Source organism: Geotrypetes seraphini, chromosome 13, assembly GCF_902459505.1.
Source record: "Geotrypetes seraphini chromosome 13, aGeoSer1.1, whole genome shotgun sequence".
NCBI lineage: Eukaryota > Metazoa > Chordata > Amphibia > Gymnophiona > Dermophiidae > Geotrypetes > Geotrypetes seraphini.
In genome coordinates, this window is record NC_047096.1 from 82,933,321 (window position 1) to 82,952,603 (window position 19,283).

The window sequence follows — 19,283 nt, forward strand, 5'->3', positions numbered from 1 at the left end:
TACTTACCGTAACAGGTGTTATCCAGGGACAGCAGGCATATATTCTCACATGTGGGTGACGTCATCTACGGAGCCCCGGCGCGGACAGCTTTTCAAGCAAACTTGATTAAAGTTTCAAGTTTGCACACTGCACCACGCATGTGCGTGCCTTCTCGCCCACTAGAGGGCGCATCCCACCTCGTGGTCCTCAGTTCCATAACTAGCAAGGAAGCCATCCCCGGGGAGGCGGGCGGGTTGTGAGAATATATGCCTGCTGTCCCTGGATAACACCTGTTACGGTAAGTAACTGTGCTTTATCCCAGGACAAGCAGGCATGATATTCTCACATGTGGGTGACCTCCAAGCTAACCAAAAAAGGGCAGGTGGGAGGATGGCAATTTAGGAAAACAGATTTTGCAAAACTGACTGGCCAAACCGGCCGTCACTCCTGGATAAAGTGTCCAGACAGTAATGAGAGGTGAATGTATGAACCGAAGACCAAGTGGCAGCCTTACATATGTCCTCCATCGGGGTGGATCGGAGGAAAGCTATCGAGGCTGCCATCGCTCGGACCTTGTGCCCCGTGACTCGACCCGGGGGAGGAAGGCCAGCCTGAGCGTAGCAAAAGGAAATGCAAGCGGCCAACCAGTTAGACAGAGTGCGCTTGGAAACTGGATGCCCTAATCGATTGGGATCGAAGGACAAAAACAATTGAGGAACCTTCCGATGAGGCCTGGTGCGTTGAAGATAAAATGCCAACGCCCTCTTACAGTCAAGCGTGTGAAGCGCCGTCTCGCCGGGATGGGAGTGGGGCTTCGGGAAGAACACAGGAAGGACAATGGACTGATTGAGGTGGAAGTCAGAAACAACTTTAGGTAAAAACTTAGGATGGGTGCGGAGAACCACCTTGTCGTGATGAAAAACAGTGAAAGGAGGGTCCGCAACCAAGGCTTGCAACTCCCCGATCCGCCTGGCGGAGGTGAGGGCAATTAGAAACACCGCCTTCCAAGTCAGAAATTTTACGAGGGACTTGTTGAGTGGCTCAAACGGGGGTTTCATCAGTTGAGCCAGAACCACATTCAAATTCCACACGACTGACGGAGGCTTAAGAGGGGGACAAACCCTGAGTAACCCTTTCATGAAGCGTGTCACCAAGGGATGGAGTGACGGAGGGCGTCCCTCCAGAGGTTGGTGGAAAGCAGAAATCGCACTGAGATGAACCCGTACCGAAGTGGTTTTCAAGCCGGAGCGCGACAAATGAAACAAATATTCTAGAACCGAGGATACCGGAACTGATACCGGATCCAGGTGAAAAGACGAGCACCAGGTGGAAAACCTGGTCCATTTCTGCGCATAGCAAAGCCTCGTCGAGATCTTGCGGGAGGCTTCCAACACCTCCTTCACCGATTGAGACAGGTCCGGAGGAGTCAGGGAACAAGAAACCAGGCTGTCAGGTGCAATGACTGCAGATTGGGATGTAACATGGATCCTTGACTCTGAGACAGCAGAGAAGGAGAGACAGGCAGGGGGAGAGGCTCTCTGGCACTGAGCTGGAGCAGCAGGGAGAACCAGTGCTGGCGCGGCCACCGAGGTGCTATGAGAATCATCGTGGCCGTGGAAGATTTTAGGTGTACCAACGTTCGCATGATCAGAGGGAACGGAGGGAATGCATACAGGAACCTCCCTTCCCAGTCGAGTAGGAAGGCATCCGCTTCCAGACGGTCCTGCGAGTACATCCGAGAACAATATAGTGGTAGTTTGTGTGTCTCCGGAGAGGCAAACAGATCCACCTGTGGCGTTCCCCAGCGAGCGAAGACCTCGCGTAGAACTGCTGAGTGTAGAGTCCACTCGTGCGGTTGCAGAAGTCGACTCAGTTTGTCCGCCAGGCAATTCCGTTCTCCTTGGATGTAGACCGCCCGGAGGAAGATGTTCCGGGAGGTCGCCCACTCCCAGAGGCGAAGAGCTTCGGAGCAGAGGGGCCATGACCCCGTTCCTCCCTGCTTGTTCACATAATACATTGCCACCTGATTGTCCGTGCGGACGAGGACCACCTGGTCCTGCAATATGTGAACGAAGGCTCGAAGTGCTAGGAAGATGGCTCGCAGCTCTAGCACGTTGATATGACACTGGCGGTCTTCTGACGACCACCGGCCCTGCGTGCGAAGACCGTCGAGATGGGCTCCCCACGCGTACTCCGAGGAGTCCGTGGTCAGGACCTTGCGAAAAGGCGGAGTGCGAAACAATAGTCCCATGGACAGATTTGAAGAGTCTGTCCACCAATGCAGCGATTTCCGCAAGGGCGGAGTTACCGAAATGAGGCGAGACGCCGGGTCGCACTCCTGGCGCCACTGGGACGCGAGGGTCCACTGAGGGATCCTCAGGTGTAGCCTCGCAAACGGCGTGACATGTACCGTCGAGGCCATATGGCCCAGCAGCATCATCATGCGCTTGGCCGAGACCCTCGATAGTTGGGAGACCTGGCGGCTCATCCGTACCAAGGCTTCCAACCGCTGGGTCGGCAGGTAGGAGCGGAGGCGCACCGTGTCCAGCACCGCACCTATGAATTGAAGAGACTGCGACGGTCTCAACTGAGACTTTGGAAAGTTTATCTCGAACCCGAGAGTTTGCAGGAAGGCAATAGACTGTCGGGTCGCTGAGATAACCCCCTCCCTGGTCGGGGCTTTGATGAGCCAATCGTCCAGGTAAGGGAACACATGGAGTCCACGTGACCTGAGGGCTGCTGCAACCACCACCATGCACTTCGTGAATACTCGTGGGGACGCGGCCAGGCCGAAGGGCAGTACCCTGTACTGGAGGTGGAGGTCCCCCACCTGGAATCGTAGGAATCTTCGACAGGCGGGGTGCACCGGAACATGGGTGTATGCTTCCTTCAGGTCGAGGGAGCACATCCAGTCCCCTTCCCCCAAGAGGGGGTACAGAAACGGGAGAGATAGCATTCGAAACTTCTCCCGGGCCAGGAATTTGTTGAGCTTCCTGAGGTCCAGTATGGGGCGCAGGTCCCCGGTCTTTTTTGGAACCAAAAAGTAGCGGGAGTAAAACCCCGTACCCCACTGGTCCTTGGGGACCGGCTCGACCGCCCGAAGCTTCAAGAGGGCTTTGGCTTCGGTTATAAGGGTCGGTAGCTGCGAACGGTTGCAGGGGACTAAACTTGGGGGACTGTCCGGCGGCGAGGACACAAAGTTGAGCGAGTAGCCCTCGGAGACGATCCGGAGCACCCAAGCGTCTGAGGTAATCCCGGTCCATGCCTCCCGGAAGAACCGAAGACGGCCCCCGATAGGAAGGGGTTCCTGAGAAAGTGCGGAGGGGAACCCGCCCCGTCCGCTCATCCCGTCAAAAGGAAGGCGCTGGCTTAGAAGGGCCCTGCGCCGGGGCTTGGGGTTGTCCCCCTCTGCCTCGCTGAGACGGACGTCTCGGAGGCGGTCTCGAGAAAGCCGGGGTCGACTTCTGAGGGTATCGGCGCGGCGGAGGCCGAAAGGGTTTCTGCGGCGGGGGCCTAGGTTTGGGTCGGACCAGGGAAGCTAGAGAGCGCTCCTGTTCCGACAAGCGCTTGGTCGCCGCATCCAATGACTCGTCGAATAACTCGGACCCCACACAAGGCAAGTCTGCCAGGCGTTCCTGCAGGTTTGGGTCCATGTCGAGGGTGCGAAGCCAGGCCAAGCGGCGCATGGCCACCGCGAGGGCCGACACCCTCGAAACCAGCTCAAAGGCGTCGTACACTGCATGGAATAGGTACAACCGCAATTGAGACAGGTTGGACATAAACTTGTCGAATCCTGCTCTTTGGGAGTCCGGTAACGAGTTCCGATATTGAGGAAGGTCCTTCACCATCCCACGCAAAAAGGAGGAAAAGGTGAAGGCGTAGTTTAGAACCCTGGTGGCCATCAGGGAATTTGAATAGAGGCGGCGGCCAAACTTGTCCAGGGTCCGCCCCTCCCTGCCTGGTGGAACCGTCGCAGAAACCCGTGAGGGCTGTGATTTTTTAAGAGCAGACTCCACCAGAAGAGACTGGTGTGAGAGCTGCGCCTTATCGAACCCTTTAGGGGGAATCGTCCTATACTTTGATTCCATTTTTGAAGGCACAGACGTGACTGTAAGAGGGTTTGACAAGTTCTTCAGCCAGGTTTGCAGAAGGACACTGTTGAGAGGGAGTCTAGGCACCTCCCTCGGAAGAATGGGGAGGTCCTGTTCCTCCAAAAACTCTTTGGAATATCGAGAGCCTACCATCAGATCAATCCCCAGGGCTTGGGCCATGTCCTGAACGAAGGATGAAAATGAGGACGGCCTAGCCTGGGGAGAGGGGGTTCTCGACCGCCCCACCGAGGAGAGGGGGGAGGCCTCATGGGAATAATGAGGATCCCTAACCGATCCCGAATCCCAGGATCCCCTCTCGAGGGCCTTCGAGGGGGAAGGGGAAGTTGTCCTCCTCGCAGAACCCTTGGGTGAGGACCCCGGGGTTCGTGGGACACTCTCCCGTTTCCTCGGTGAGGCGGCCCGGGAAGACTTCCCATGGGGTGAGCGGAGGAGCCTCGGGTTGTCGAGGCGCAACTCCGACACCTGCAACGCCTCGCCCCCGAACGACAAGGAGCGGTCGCGCCGAGGCGAGCCTCGGGGCCGCTTAGACTTCCTCGATCGACGCCCCGTCCGAGGTCGCGTCGAGGGCGAGGTGTGTCTGGAAGACCCGGAGGAAGAGGAGGAAAGACGGCGCACTCTGCGCAACTTTTCTTTGGGCCTTACACTCCGCTCAGGGGGTTCCCCCGAGGTCGAGGTCCGGGGGGGGGGCCGAGACCGAGGTGAACGGGGTCCCAGTACCCGGGACCGAGGTCGCTGAGGCCGGGGCTCCCGAGGGAGCCGAGGCCGGGGCCTCCGAGACCGAAGGCGTCCAGGCCGAGGTCGAGGCCGCCGGAACCGCAGCACGCTGCAACACTTCCAGGGCTCCCGACAGCTCCGATGAGATCAGAGCTCGGAGGAGATCCTGGAAGGCCGGAATCCCCACGAAGGTGGGGAGTTCCGAGTCCGGGGCACACTCCCTGGAGGGCGACCTCGGTCTCGAGTATTCCCTCGGGGTGTGCGGTGTCGAGGTCCGATGCGGGGCCGGGGTCGACCCACCCGCCTTGGCCTGACTCGAGGATGGCTTCTTTGCTGAAGGGGATGGAACAGAGGACTTACCCGAAGCTTGCTTCACTGACGACGCCTTCGAGGAGGAGGGCCGAGGCGAGGCCGAGGCCCCCGAGGACGCCGAGGCCGAGGTCAAGGCCGGGGCCGAAGCCGAGGCCGACGTCGAGGCCTTAGGCGGCGCGTCGATGGCGAACAATTCGGCCATTCTTGCCTTACGGCGACGGAGGGCCCTGTTTTGGAAGGTAGCACAGCGATCACACGAGTCTGTCGGATGTTCGGGCCCAAGACAGACAATGCACCACCGGTGAGGGTCAGTGATGGAAAGCAACCTCTCACACCGGCTGCACTTTTTGAATCCCGTAACAGGACGGGACATCCACGAAGAAAAAGAAGAAGGCCGGGAACGTACCGGCGTCCCGCGGCCACGGCTTCCGGGAGCCCCCGGAACCCGACGAAAAACGAAAGACTTTTTTTTTTTTTTTTTTTTTTTAAAAGAAACGAAAGGAAAAGAGCACCGTGAACTAATTCGAAGGGAAAAACAACTAAACGCGGCAGCTAGAAGGCAAAAACACAGGAGCTCAGATCCACAGGGCTTTCTTGCTCCGCGGAAAAATTTGAACTGAGGACCACGAGGTGGGATGCGCCCTCTAGTGGGCGAGAAGGCACGCACATGCGTGGTGCAGTGTGCAAACTTGAAACTTTAATCAAGTTTGCTTGACAAGCTGTCCGCGCCGGGGCTCCGTAGATGACGTCACCCACATGTGAGAATATCATGCCTGCTTGTCCTGGGATAAATTCTCCACCAGAAACCATGAAAAAAATATTCTCTGTTTGTTTTGTTTTTCTTCTTTTTTTTATTTAGAAAAAAAACCAAGAAAGGAACCTTTCATGAAAATTGAAAAGACTACAGAACACAGGTCCCGAAAGTCAACCATGATGCAAAAATGGAAGAATCAAGTTGTGAGGAATGAAGAACAGCAGCTGTACTGTCAAGCCATATCAAAAAGAGGTGACAGAAAAACTGAAAAATAATTCCAGTGCAACCCTTATGGGGTTGGTTGCCGAGAAGTAGAAGGCATAGAAGAAGAGATCCAGTGATGTGAAAAATCTTATCTAGAAGACCTCTGCTGGGAAGGAGGTGTAGATACAGGTTTGTTTAGAGCAGCCGAAGTCTGCACATGTTGAGCTAATTTCTGTGCAGCTACTTCCACAGCATCCCCAAAAAGCTTATGACCCAGACATGGAATGTTGGCCAATCTATTCTGGATGTTGATATCCATATCAGAAAGTCTGAGCCAAGCGAGGTGTGTCTCATAGCCACAGACAGAGCAGACGCTCTAGATCAGTGTTCTAGAAACTTTTGACACCTATGGACCGGCGAAAATAAAATAATTATTTTGTGGATCGGCAGTTGAAGAACACTGGGCTAAGTCGTGGGTCAGGCCCCGCCCATCTCTACCCAATCTTCGCCCCAGACCCCGCCCCCATAATAGTACTAATTGTAACACCATTTTTTTCCATTCCATTCTTCATATATACATACACACAATATGTATTAACAACACATAATGGTTAACCACAAAATTAAACTACACAAAGCACCCTGTATGCTTCTCAATATTCATTCCTACTAGAACACAGATAACCCCATGCAAACAGGGGATCAAAAACTAAAAATACTAATATTTACAAACAAATAGACCCTAAGATGCAAGACAGTACAACTCAAGAGGAAAAGAAATAAATGCATTTCTTCCTGAATATACAGCAGATGTAATCAATCACTAAATTAAAAAATAAAATCATTCCCTCTACCGTTGTTGTCTCCCTCCCTCCATACTGTGCCTTGCCTTCTGGCTTGCCCCCCAGTGTTATCTTCGGGCCGGCTCCCTCTTCCTCAGTGCTGCAGTGCACAAAGACGTGGGCAGCAGCTCTTCGCACCTCATCTAGAAGCTTTCCCTCTGACGTTGCAACATCAGAAAGAAGGCTTCCAGTTCGGTGCAGGACGCGCGTAGGAGCCTCTGCCCATGGCTTTGTGCACTGCAGCACTGAGGAAGAGGGAGCCGGCCCAAAGACGTCACATCAATTGCACCGTGGACCAGCAGCTGAAGAGCACTATCTGGGGCCTGATGCATGTGCTGGCCCTGTGGACCGGCAGGAAATTTCTACAGACTGGTGGTTGAAGAACACTGCTCTAGATGACAATTGAAAAGTATCAGAAAATGACCTTGCGAGATACCTCGCAGTTGGTATGAACAATTTTTCGATATTCCAGAAGTTAGTCAGGGGAAAAATCAAAATTTGACAAGCATTGCACATGATGCTGGAGATATTGAGACATATAAAAAGTATAATTAAAGACTCTTGTTCAAAAGCGTGGAGGGGCATAATCGAAAGGGACGTCTAAATCCATTTTCGTCCATCTCGCAAGTCGTCCAAAGTTAAAAAGCGCCTAAGACATATTTTTGAAAGATACGTCCAACTTTTTTTACTTTCGAAAATCGTCTAATTATACGTACTGCCGATCTGATCGTCCAAGTCACTAAATCGTCCATCTTTATACCAAATTTCTGTCCAAGTCCAAAATGCCTAGAACAAGCCCTGTTGGACGTGGGAGGGGTCTGCAAAGTGATGGACTGAACACCCAGACATGGCACCTAAATAGTGGGGTACCTTACAGGGAACTGCTGTGAACTTCACAAAAAGGGTGCCATGGCTTCTCCTCACTACAGCTCACTCATAGGTGATGGTGAGCCCCCCAAACCACCTCCAGAATCCCCTAGACCCACTTATCTACCACCCTAATAGCCCTTAAGGCTGCAGGAGCCACTTATATGCCAGTAAAAAAGGGTTTTGGGGGTGTATAGGGGAGTGCACATGTTTAAGTATCAATGCAGTGATTACAGAGGCTTATGGGCATGGTCCTCCTCTCTATAGGTCCCTAACCCATCCCCAAGATGACTTAAGCTGCCTCTGAGCTGGACGACTAGGCTTTCCTATGCCAGGCGGCCAGGTGATGATGGTCCGGAGGCTGAAATTTAAAGTTGTGAATAAAATTTTTATGGGGGGGGGGGGGGTTGGTGATCACTGGAATAGTGTGTGGGGGTCTGTGTTATGTATTTGCAGTGCTTATCTGGTGAGTTTAGGTGGGTTTTTGTGACTTAGACCATGTTTTACATGGTCTAAGTCACAACATCCAAGTTCCGTCTAGGCTGTGTTGTAAAACTTTCGGTTATACATGATGTACGACTAAGTCTAAGCCGGCCCATGTCCCGCCCAACTCCTGCCCTTGACACGCCTTCTGAAACGCCCCATTTAGCTTTGGATGTTGAGCAGCACTATGAAGGCCTAGGTCGTTTAGAAATACGTCCAAAACCCGGTTTTATTATCGGCACTTGGACATTTTTGAGAAATGTTCGTCCAAGTGCCGACTTAGGCCGGTTTTTGGACGTTTTTGTCTTTCGATTATGAGCCCCATAGAGTTTTTATAAAGGCGATGAGCAAAAATGTCCAAAGTATGGCCCTCACGAGTAGGAGGTACTGAAGCGTAGACTCTGGAATCTAAATGTTTCTTCAGTGTAGATTCCACCAGCAACAAATGATGTGGAAGCTAAGGGTCAGTAACGCCTGGTGTAGAAAGAATTTTATAAAGAGTCCAGGTGTTTTGGAGTACTGGTGGAAGACAAAGGCATCTCCCAATTCTGAAAAAGGACCTGTCGGAAAAGGTCGTACAAAAGTAGGATGGGAGATTTCCTGGGATGTTCTTGAAAATGGAAAATATTTCAAAATGTAGAGGAAGTATCAGTCTCCACAGAAACAGAGAGGTCTTTACAAAGTTGAGTAATATAGGATGAGAACAAGTTCTTCAGACTGAGAAGCGGTGGAAAAAAGCCCTGGATCAAAAGATTCAGGGTCAGGAAAAGGAAGACCACACTCCGAATCTGAACCCCTAGGACACGGGTAGGGAACTCCGGTCCTCGAGAGCCATATTCCAGTCGGGTTTTCAGGATTTCCCCAATGAATATGCATTGAAAGCAGTGCATGCAAATAGATCTCATGCATATTCATTGGGGAAATCCTGAAAACCCGACTGGAATATGGCTCTCGAGGACCGGAGTTCCCTACCCCTGCTCTAGGAGAATGCTGATGAGAAATCACACAACATTTTCGGTACTGGTCCCATGAGGAAGGAAGAGAATGTCATCATCACTTGAAAAAAAATTGGATTGTGGTGGATAGAACGTCCTCTAAGAGTGATATCTGGAACGGGATGCTCGATAACCTCAAGAGCTGTGATGAGAAACAGAAAAATGACGTTTTGGCTGTGCTGAAAAAGCAGCATTAGTACCTAAAGGCTCGATAGAAGTGCCTGGCAAATGAGCAGGTACCAAGGTAGATAATCGAAGCAGGTACTCATAGTGTGATTTGAAGACAGAGGCAATCTCCATTTCAAAAAAATGCATCGATCTTCTGTCGAAAAGATTGCACCAGTACCAATGGATCAGCTGGTGGTACCGATGGATGGCTCGGTGTGGGAGATTTTAAAGAGTATACACCCCATGTAGGAGAGCCAAACGCTCACCTCAGCAGATCGATGATGTCGTCTTGTGGCCTTCATCAAGATGCTCCATGCCGTTGAGGCCTGCAACTCCTGCTGAATAATATGTACTGATACTGAAGGCACTTCTGCCGGTACCAGTGGTGCAGCAGGTTGTTTCAGAGAGGGTGACCTCAATGAGGATGACCTGCAAGTCCAATGAGCATTGGTGGTGTTTTGAGGTCTGCATCAAGGGATTCGATGCTGTAGAGACCATCGACGCTTTCTGGGAAGTGGAAGTTTTGGAAGCTAACTTCCCCAAAGGGAAGAGATCCCTCGATGTTGAAGGTATCGATGATGCAGGCTCTGAAGGTTTGTCAATTTCCATGCTAAATAACCTCTCGTGCTGAAGGCGACGGGCTTTAATGGGAGCGCTTCTTCAGAGTGGAACAGTGAAGACAGGAGTCAACCCTGTGTTCAGGACCCAGACATTGTAAACACCAGCTATGTGGGTCTATGATGGAAATGGTTCACTGACATTTGCAGCACTTTTTGAAACTCGTCACGGGTTTTGACATGGGAAAAATTTCATCTGCTAAATTAAACTCAATTGTGAAATGAAAAAAACAGAAAAGCCAAAAGGCCAAATAAAAAAAGAACGCAAAACAGGAAGGCAGCGCTGACTGAAAATGAAATCAGTCAAAAAAACTGATTCGCTCTGCTGAAAATGAAAAACACACGCTCCACGTACAAACATGCAGGACGTCCTGCGTGCTTGTACGTGGTGCATGTGTTGTTGGAGAGGCGCTGGCTTGATGGGGAGTTCAGAGGCTCAGCGCATGTGTCTGGAGGATGGCGGCCGGCTTGAATAGGAAGTCAGGAGGCGCTGGTAGACGGCAGAGGCATCGGCCGAAGAGGGAGGAGAGCCGCACAGGGACCCCGGGGAAAGGAAACCACCACGCTTCAAGGGCTGCAGCACCCACAGGCAGGTACCCACCACTGGGCCACCATAGTAAACCTTGGTTGTGGAACAAATTGTTTCAGTTTACATTGTGGTCTATGGGGACATGTGCTTTGATATACGAGTACTTTGGATTACGAGCAAGCTTCTGGAACGAATTCTGCTCATAAACCAAGGTACCACTGTACTTGCTGTGAGGACCACAACACCCACCCTAGAACAATGGAGCGGAGGGAAGGAGGAGTTTGGCAACTGTTTCTCACTGTATAACTCATCTCTCACAAACAAATTAGCTGTTAAAATGTTCCATTGCAGGTGGGGCTTACCAATGAGTTGGAGACATTGTGACCACCCATGCTGGCTGGAGTTGAGCCATCTGAGGATGTGGACAGCTGTCGCAGGAGGGGACTGTGCACTGGGAGCTGTGTGCAGATCATGAGAGAGCCTGGTGCACTACCATCATGCCTTGACACTATATATAAGGAAAAGGAGAACAGACATCAGGAAACCATTTCAAGAGGAAGAACGTTACCAAGACTAAATTGGAAACCACTCTTCCTCAATAGAAGTTGTTGAGGCGTCTATGTACATGATATATTTGCAAATTATATTGATTTGGGTGATTATTTTAGAAGCCCTATTTCTGATTTACACATGCATGTTAAATTAAGGTAGAAACTTCAATTTTTTAGCCAAAATTTACATGTGCAAATTACAAATGCATGCATGTGATAGGGAACACAGCTCAATACGCATTCCAACAACAACAGAAAGGGAACAAATGCTTGTCCAACAAATGCTCACCAGCTGCTACTGGGAACACCTAGGGTTTTTTTCCCCATTTCATTTTAAAGTATCTTTAATCATTTTAAACAGCGCAGAGAACAATCCTCCCCACTCATCACAAAACAATGCACACAACTTAAAAGCCCAGTTAAAATACAAAATGTACAAATCAGTTAATGAACAATAAGCATCCAAAGGAGCCTAAATCGCCAAACCCAACATTTCTTTACAGCATACAAGACAAACCCCAGCCCACCACGCATTCATGGACAGAGTTGTACTATCGTTGCCAAACTCATAAGGATATCAAATAACCTTGCTCTGTTTCTTGTGCAAAGCTGCTGATTGTAAAATACATGAAAGTTAAGGATGTCTTGAACCCTCTTCCAAACCAATTTCCAATAAGTTGTCAAACTAATGCACCAAAACATATGATAAAAGGTACCTTTATCCAACCTACAAAACCACCCGGCAATCGAGAGACTTTATAAGGGGTCCACAATGTCTGATGTATAACATAAAAGAGAGATTGTGCTACAGAAGCAGACACACCCTATCTTAAGTATTGGATTACGTTACCTACATTTTTTTTTTTTTTACATACTCATTTTAGGCAGTATGCTGCAACAGGGAATGGGGAGATTGCCCCTTAAGCCCCCTACCCCAAAAACAATTCTGCTGAATGATTGTGGGCTTGTTCTTAGTTGATTGCTTATAGAAGTGTAATGCCGCTGTATAAGTCTTTGGTGAGGCCCCATTTGGAATACTGTGTGTAATTTTGGAGACTGTACCTTAAAAAAAAAAAAATTATCCCGTTCTCCCAGAAGCTCAGAACAGGTTACAAAATGACATTCAAAATCGGTTTAAAGACAGACTAGTCATGACAATGAACAGGTTACAGTTAGAAAATCACAAAACTTATTCTAGAGTCCAGACTGGTCACAAGGAGAAGTATATCGAGGAGGCTAGTCACTGATGGCCCGATTAGCAGAAGAGGAAGATCTTCACTGCTCTTTGGAAGGTCATTAATGAGTCCAGTGACCTTATCTGTGTTCTACCGCTGAGGGAGGAAATGACTGTAGGAGCGTTTGCGTGCAGTACTCATCCGGAAGGATCTTCCTGTGGGAATGCTGAGTCTTTGCTCTATTTTGGAGCAGAGGGGGCAGTTGGAGGTGTTGGCAAAGAGGGCCACTACAAAGTTGGTTAGTGTCCTTTGTCATAAATTGTATAGGGACAGACTTAGAGAACTTAATACGTATACTTAAGATGGGAGAGGGAGATATCAAGTTTCAAGTTTATTATAAATTTGACTGATCGCTTATTCAAAATTCTAAGCGATGAACAAATCAGTAAAATTACAAAATTAAGGGGGCAACAAAAACAGAGACCTAAACCTTACAAAACATATTAAAGACTCCTTTACAAACATAATAAAACACGAGGAAAGGATGGGTAAAGAAATACAAATTGATTGATAGAAAATAAGACAATTATGGTAAAAAACAATAGGAAGGGAAAGATGTGTTTAAATATCTCTGTGGCATTCACGTACAAGAGGTAAGTCTTTTTTTCAAATTAAGGGAAATTCTGGAAGAGGACATAGGATGAAGTTAAGAGGTGATAGGCTCAGGAGTAATTTAAGAAAATACTTCTTTACAGAAAGGGTGGTAGAAGCGTGGAATGATCTCCTGGTGGAGACAAAGACTGTATCTGAATTCAAGATATCAAGGGACAGGCAAGGGGGATCTCTTAGGGAGAAAAGATAATTGATGATGGAGAAGGGCAGACTTAATGAGCCATGAGGCCTTTATCTGCTGTCATGTTTCTATGTTGGCACTTACACATATGTTTTCTGAAATACCAACGTGCCTGTTTAAGTGCTAACACTTAGATATGATGGCCCTTTGACATTTTAGACACTGACAGTTGGGAAATGGATACTCTTGCCGCACATCAGCACACATATGGCCATTTAGGCATGTATTTTAGAACCCTTTCCCAATATAGTTATCAAGTCTGATATATCCTGACTTGGACATGCCAATTCTTATTTCTATGTTCCATCTAAAATGAGATTTTTGGTTTAACGCTGATTTATATGCTTCTCTTTTGTAAACAAATTAATTTTCACAATCACATCAGCAATATCGTTAAAACAACATTCTATAGATTACGTAAAATTCGTTCAATCTCCAAATTCTTATGTCCAACGTCTTTAAATATTCTAATTCACTCCTTGGTGATCTCTAAAATAGACTATTGTAATGCACTCTTCAAGGGAATATCATTAAATGAAATTAAACGCCTTCAGATTATTCAGAATGTTTCCATTAAACTTATTACCAATTCTAGAAAGTTTGATCATGTTACACCTCTTTTAAAAAATGCACATTGGCTTCCAGTTATCCATAGGATAACATATAAACTTTGTTTGCTTACCTTCAAATCTCTTCTCAATAAAACACCAGCATTCATATATAAATGCCTAATTCCATATAATCCTGTCAGAGCTTTAAGATCAAATGAACAAAATTTATTAACTATCCCTTCACTTAAGATTATAAACACAAGACGACAATTTATTTTTTCAGTAACCGCACCACAGACTTGGAACGCACTTCCAATTTATTTACGAAAGGAGCAGGATCTGGGAAGATTCAAAAGTAATTTAAAAACATTTCTTTTTAAAGATCCTTTAATATTTAATCTCTTAATATCCAGGTCATTGATTTTATTCTATTAATATGCTTTTATTTTTTTTTCCCCTCGTGTACCTTTCCTTTTTTGTTCTGCTTTTCTATATTAAATTGTATTTCACTACCCCTTTTTACCTTATGTTATGAATATGATGAGTTAATTTTTAACCTTATTGTATTGTTCAAAGTTTGTATTGTATTGTTTCCCTTTGAATGTATTTTAAATTGTTCATCGCTTAGAACTATGATTAAGCGATTAATCAAAAGAATTAATAAACTTGAATATATTTTGAGCTCTCTAATTGGAAATGAACTTCCTAATAATATTCTATGTCACCGTGTATTGCCATGCTGCTCCATGTTTACAAGCACTCCTAGAATTATGCAGACACTCACCATCACTCCTTTCAGCAGAATGATCTCGTAATCGCTTCTTGCTGTGGCTTCTGTCCTGAGAAGGTGCCAACAGGTGAGAACGTCCTGCCCGCAAAGGTAACGTTCTCTCTGCCTTAGACGTGGACAACAGTTCATCTATATGCTGCCTGGGGGGCTTATCAGACCGGCTTTTATGATGCAAAAGTTCTGAAATTAGGGAAGGAGAGATGGGTGAATAGCACAGGCAAATAAATAGGGGCTGCTCTATAACCTGGGAAACCCTCCCAATATGTACTTCAACCAAACAAGGACACTGGGGAGAATCCCGTTATTATAATCAACTTATCTGTCATAACATGCACTTTATCAGCAAGACATGACTCAGCAAGGTCTAGAAGGAAAAATTATGTCTTAGCTGATAATTTTATCTCCTTTAGTCACAGCAGATGAATCCAGAAACGTGGGTTTATGACCATCTACCAGCAGATAAAGAGCATTAAATTAAACTCTGTCATATAGGATGGAAGCCAGTATTTCTTATAACAAAGATAAAGGATAATGATTGAGAACAAATGGGCACAGAACTCCGTCCTCAAAGTTCATAGATATGAAACTGACAAGTCCATGCAATGCCGCTAGAAGTGCCACACCTATGGAAAGAAAAAACCAAACGTCTCAGGCTCCGATGTTCTAAACCTACTGTATATTTAACAATCAATGTTAAACCACTTCTAACCAGTTTAGAATTGAAGTATTTTACCTACCAATTCACAACATGATGGCTCATAGCGGTCTTTTCCATGCTTTCTTGCAGCCTCTAACTCTGCTATGCAATGTAGTACAATGAGGTCATTAATATTAAAACGAGCACTCCAGGCGATGCATGACTTAACATCCCAAAATTACCGGCTGGTCCAGGGGTGCCGGTACTCTTAAAAGTGTGTCTCAGGCGTCTGGGGCTGATGATTGCATGACATGGAAATTCAAAAAACCAGGTAGATATCCCCGTAATATTTCTCAGTAAATTTATCCTATGATTTTCAGATACAAATTGTATTACCAATAGAAAAAAAAAATTTCAAACTAGCAAATGAAAATGAACATGTGTGTTAAAACCATGTCTCAAGGGTGTGCATTAAAAAGAGATTAGGTTCTTACCTTGATAATATCTTGTCCAGTAGACAGCGATGGTATGCTGGACTAAGGGTCTTGCTTCCGCAAGTATGTTACAGGAGATACTGATTACTGTTTTCAGTACCTTTTCCTCCTCCCTGCTTACCTCAGTCAGTTAGTTTCAAAGCCAGTGACAGCCCTACAGGAGAGAACAGGAGAAGGATAACGAGGCGAAGACACCCCACCTGAAGTCTTTGATCTGTTCATATAAGAAACACACAGCTCACAACATGCCATGAAGAGGCAAGGAACTAATAACAAACTTTATTAACAGTAAGCCACAAGCAACCATGGAACCTAGGGAGAACACCCTAGGGATCTACATATATTTAATATACATAGTATGCCAATTTACTACAACTGGCAGAAAGTTTAGAGAAAAAACCTTCAGGCAGTAGATGGTCCAGGCAGGTGCACCAATAATGATAGACGAGGAGTTTAGCATATTATCCCTATCTACCAGAAAAGATATTATCAAGGTAAAAACCTAATCTCTTTTTCCAGTGCAATAGGGATGGTATGCTGAAACAAGGGATGTACCTAAGCAGTTTCTGAAATCCCAGGTGGGAAAGAGAAGCCCTGCCTTCATAACTGAGGCTCTAAAGGAGGAGTCCTCCTGAGCCGCTATGTCCACTCTAAAATATGGTGAAAGTGTGATGGGATGACCAAGTCACCATCTGACAAATCTCATCCAGCAGAATCGTCCTAGCTTCAGCCCAAGAAGAGGCGACTCCTCTTGTCAAATGTGCTCAGAGTGAATGGAGGCTGCTTTCCACAAACAATGTAGGAGGATGAAATAGCTGATCTGATCCATTTTGAAACGGTGGCTGTGGAAGAGTCTCCCCTTTTTGCCTGGATTCATCAAAACAAAGAGGTGGTCCGAAAGATGAAAATCATTTGTAACCTCCAGGAAACGTAAGACAGCCTTCCGGACATCCAGCACCTTCAAGACTTTGTCCTTCTTATAATCGGGGGGCTGAAAAGCCAAAGTCAAATTTCCTGGTTGACGTGAAACACAAAAACCACCTTCGGCAAGAAAGAAGAGATGGTAAGCTCTTTCGAGCAAGGACTGTCTCTTGTGTGTTTAATGTACAGCACTGAATGTGTCTGGTAGCGCTATAGAAATAATAATAAATAGTAGAAATGCCTGCCTCTATGATACACAGTTAAGAGTCTCTACAAGACAAAGCTTGTAGTTCAGAGACACACAGTGCAGAAGTAATGTCAACCAAAAAGACTGTCTTGATAGTCAGGTCCATGAAGGTGGCATCTTGCAAGGGCTCAAACAGAGGTCATGAGAGCACCTCCAACACAATATTCAGATTCCAGAAAAGACAGGGCAGGTGAACTGGAGGCTTTAACCTCAGAGCAACCTTGAAGAATCTGACAACAACCGTGTGTGAGGTGAGGGAAAGTTTGGCACTTTGTGACCTGAAACAGGAAACCCCGGTCACTTCAGAGAAGAAACCATCAGTTCCATTTCTAGCTTGTCCTACAGGACGGACAGTACAGCTGATATAGAAGCCATATCCGGGGTCCAGCTGTTCCTTGTGGCACCAACATTGGAAGGCATGCCAGGTCTTGGCATATGCTGCAAATGTAGCAGGCGTCTTGAATTTCAGAAGCGTACACCACCAGATCTGAGTAGCCTTTCTGGCTTAAAGCTGAGTGCTTAAGAGCCATGCTGTGAGACCAAAGCGCACTAGATCTGGTAGGACAACTGGACCTTGAGACAGGAGTCCCTGAAGCAGCTGCAGCCTCAGAGGTGAATTGATCCGAAGACGCACCAGATCCATGTACCAGAGGCGCCGGGGACAGTCCGGAGCCACCAGGACGACACATTCCCAATGCCTGGCCACTTGTCTCAAGACTCTTCCCACCATAGGCCAGGGATGAAACAAGTATAGGATATTGAGGGAGCTCAGAGAGGTTCTGGTAGCTCCACTTAAAGATTTGTTCAATAAATCCCTGGAGAAGGGAGTGGTTCTGTGAGATTGGAGAAGAGCGGATGTGGACCGTCTTCACAAAAGTAGTCGCAGAGATGAAGTGGAAAACTACAGGCTGGTAAGCTTCACTTCGGTTATTGGAAAAATAATGTAAGTGTTGCTGAAGGAGAGGATAGTGAAATTCCTAGAATCAAAAGGGTTACAAGATCTGAGACAACACTGCTTTAACTAGAGGAAAATCGTGCCAAGTGAATATGATTGAATTCTTTTTTTTTAATTATTATTTATCATTTTATAATTAATTATCAAGTATAAACTTGTACAGAAAGTAAAATTTAAGTTTAGGGATACATAACCATGTACATCATATTTAAGTCCAAAATACAAAGAAGCAAATGAATAATACATATATTTAAGTCCAAAATACAAAGACGAAAATGAATAATACATATCCATATTTTCAAAAAGAAAAAAAATAAAATAAAATCTCCATTATGTTACTTAAATTTTATACTCAAGTCCACTTTGAGGATCTAGATGTACAAGGGACAGTTTAAATTAAGAAAGGAAACAAAGAATGCTAAGATTAATCTAAGCTGGGCTCAAAGTTCCCCAAAAACCTTCCAATCTAGGGCTAGATCTCATCATCCTTTTCTTTATCCAAGCGAGACAGCGACAGGATGGTCATCAGCTGGGAAGGATCAAAGAAAACAAATTTCTGAGAAGAATAATACACTATGCATTTACATGGGTGACGTAAATAAAAAGTTGCCCCTAAGGCCAACACCCTGGCTTTAATAATAAAAATTCTTTACGACGCCTCTGGGTTTCTCTGGCAAGATCAGGATACATTTGTATCTGCATTCCTAAGAATATTTTCAGTTTGTTTTTAAAGAAAAGTCTCAGTAACCAGTTTTTGTCTGGGGCCAATGCCACTGTTAATAATAAGGTTGCTGGGACTGCCTTTTCAGTATTCGAGGATTCCAGTAAAGTGGACACATCCAAATTTTCCTGTTCAACCTCTTGCTGTTGTTTCCGTTGATTAATAGGAAGATAATAAACTTGTGTAAATGGTGGTATCATATTTTCAGTCAAACCCAAAATTTCCATCATATATCTTTTCAGCATCTCCCGAGGTGTAATCGTCAAGACCTTAGGAAAATTTACCAATCTTAGATTATTTCCACGGGAAAAGTTTTCCAAGGACTCTAACTTTCTCCTAAGATTGGTGTTATCCTTAATTAATGTTTCATAAATTTGTTTGGACTTAGATGACTCCTGGTTAATGCTGACAAACTCTTTTCTAAGCTCTGTTGTTTCCTTTTTCACATCTTGAATATCTTTATCATGATGTTTTATTTTTTCTTCTATTTGATTTAATTGAGGTTTTAACAAATTAGGAATATTGGCAACCAGGTCCCAGATAGTTTCTAGTGTTACCTTATGGGGTCTCTGAAGATGAAAAGAGTAGGCTGCAGACGCTTCTCCCACTGGTGAGACTGCCTGTTTAGCACTCTCCTGGATCTGTCCATTCTCCTCTGCTGTCGACTCCTCAGTTTCTTCATACAGACTCTCTTGGAAATGTAGAGAGTCTGGACCCCTGCTCCCTCCATGATTCACAACGGCCTCCAGCTCTCTGGTCACCCAATCAAAAAATTCAATCAGGTTCGTTTGGCACGATTTACCTTTTGTAA

The 19,283-nt window shown here is 46.4% G+C and overlaps 1 protein-coding gene across 10 annotated transcripts in view; it reads right to left on the bottom strand.

Annotated features, from left to right (window-relative positions):
- KANSL1 (KAT8 regulatory NSL complex subunit 1) overlaps positions 1 to 19,283 on the bottom strand; it is a 309,838-nt gene that overhangs the window by 48,840 nt on the left and 241,715 nt on the right. For 8 of the 10 annotated variants that reach the window (XM_033918391.1, XM_033918392.1, XM_033918393.1 and 5 more), the window contains 2 exons: positions 14,492 to 14,677; positions 10,940 to 11,085 (listed from right to left, as the gene is read on the bottom strand). In XM_033918391.1, coding sequence (XP_033774282.1) covers positions 10,940 to 11,085; positions 14,492 to 14,677 — 332 coding nt within the window. The remainder of the gene's footprint in view (positions 1 to 10,939; positions 11,086 to 14,491; positions 14,678 to 19,283) is intronic. The other 2 variants (XM_033918398.1, XM_033918399.1) reach the window with 1 other exon arrangement.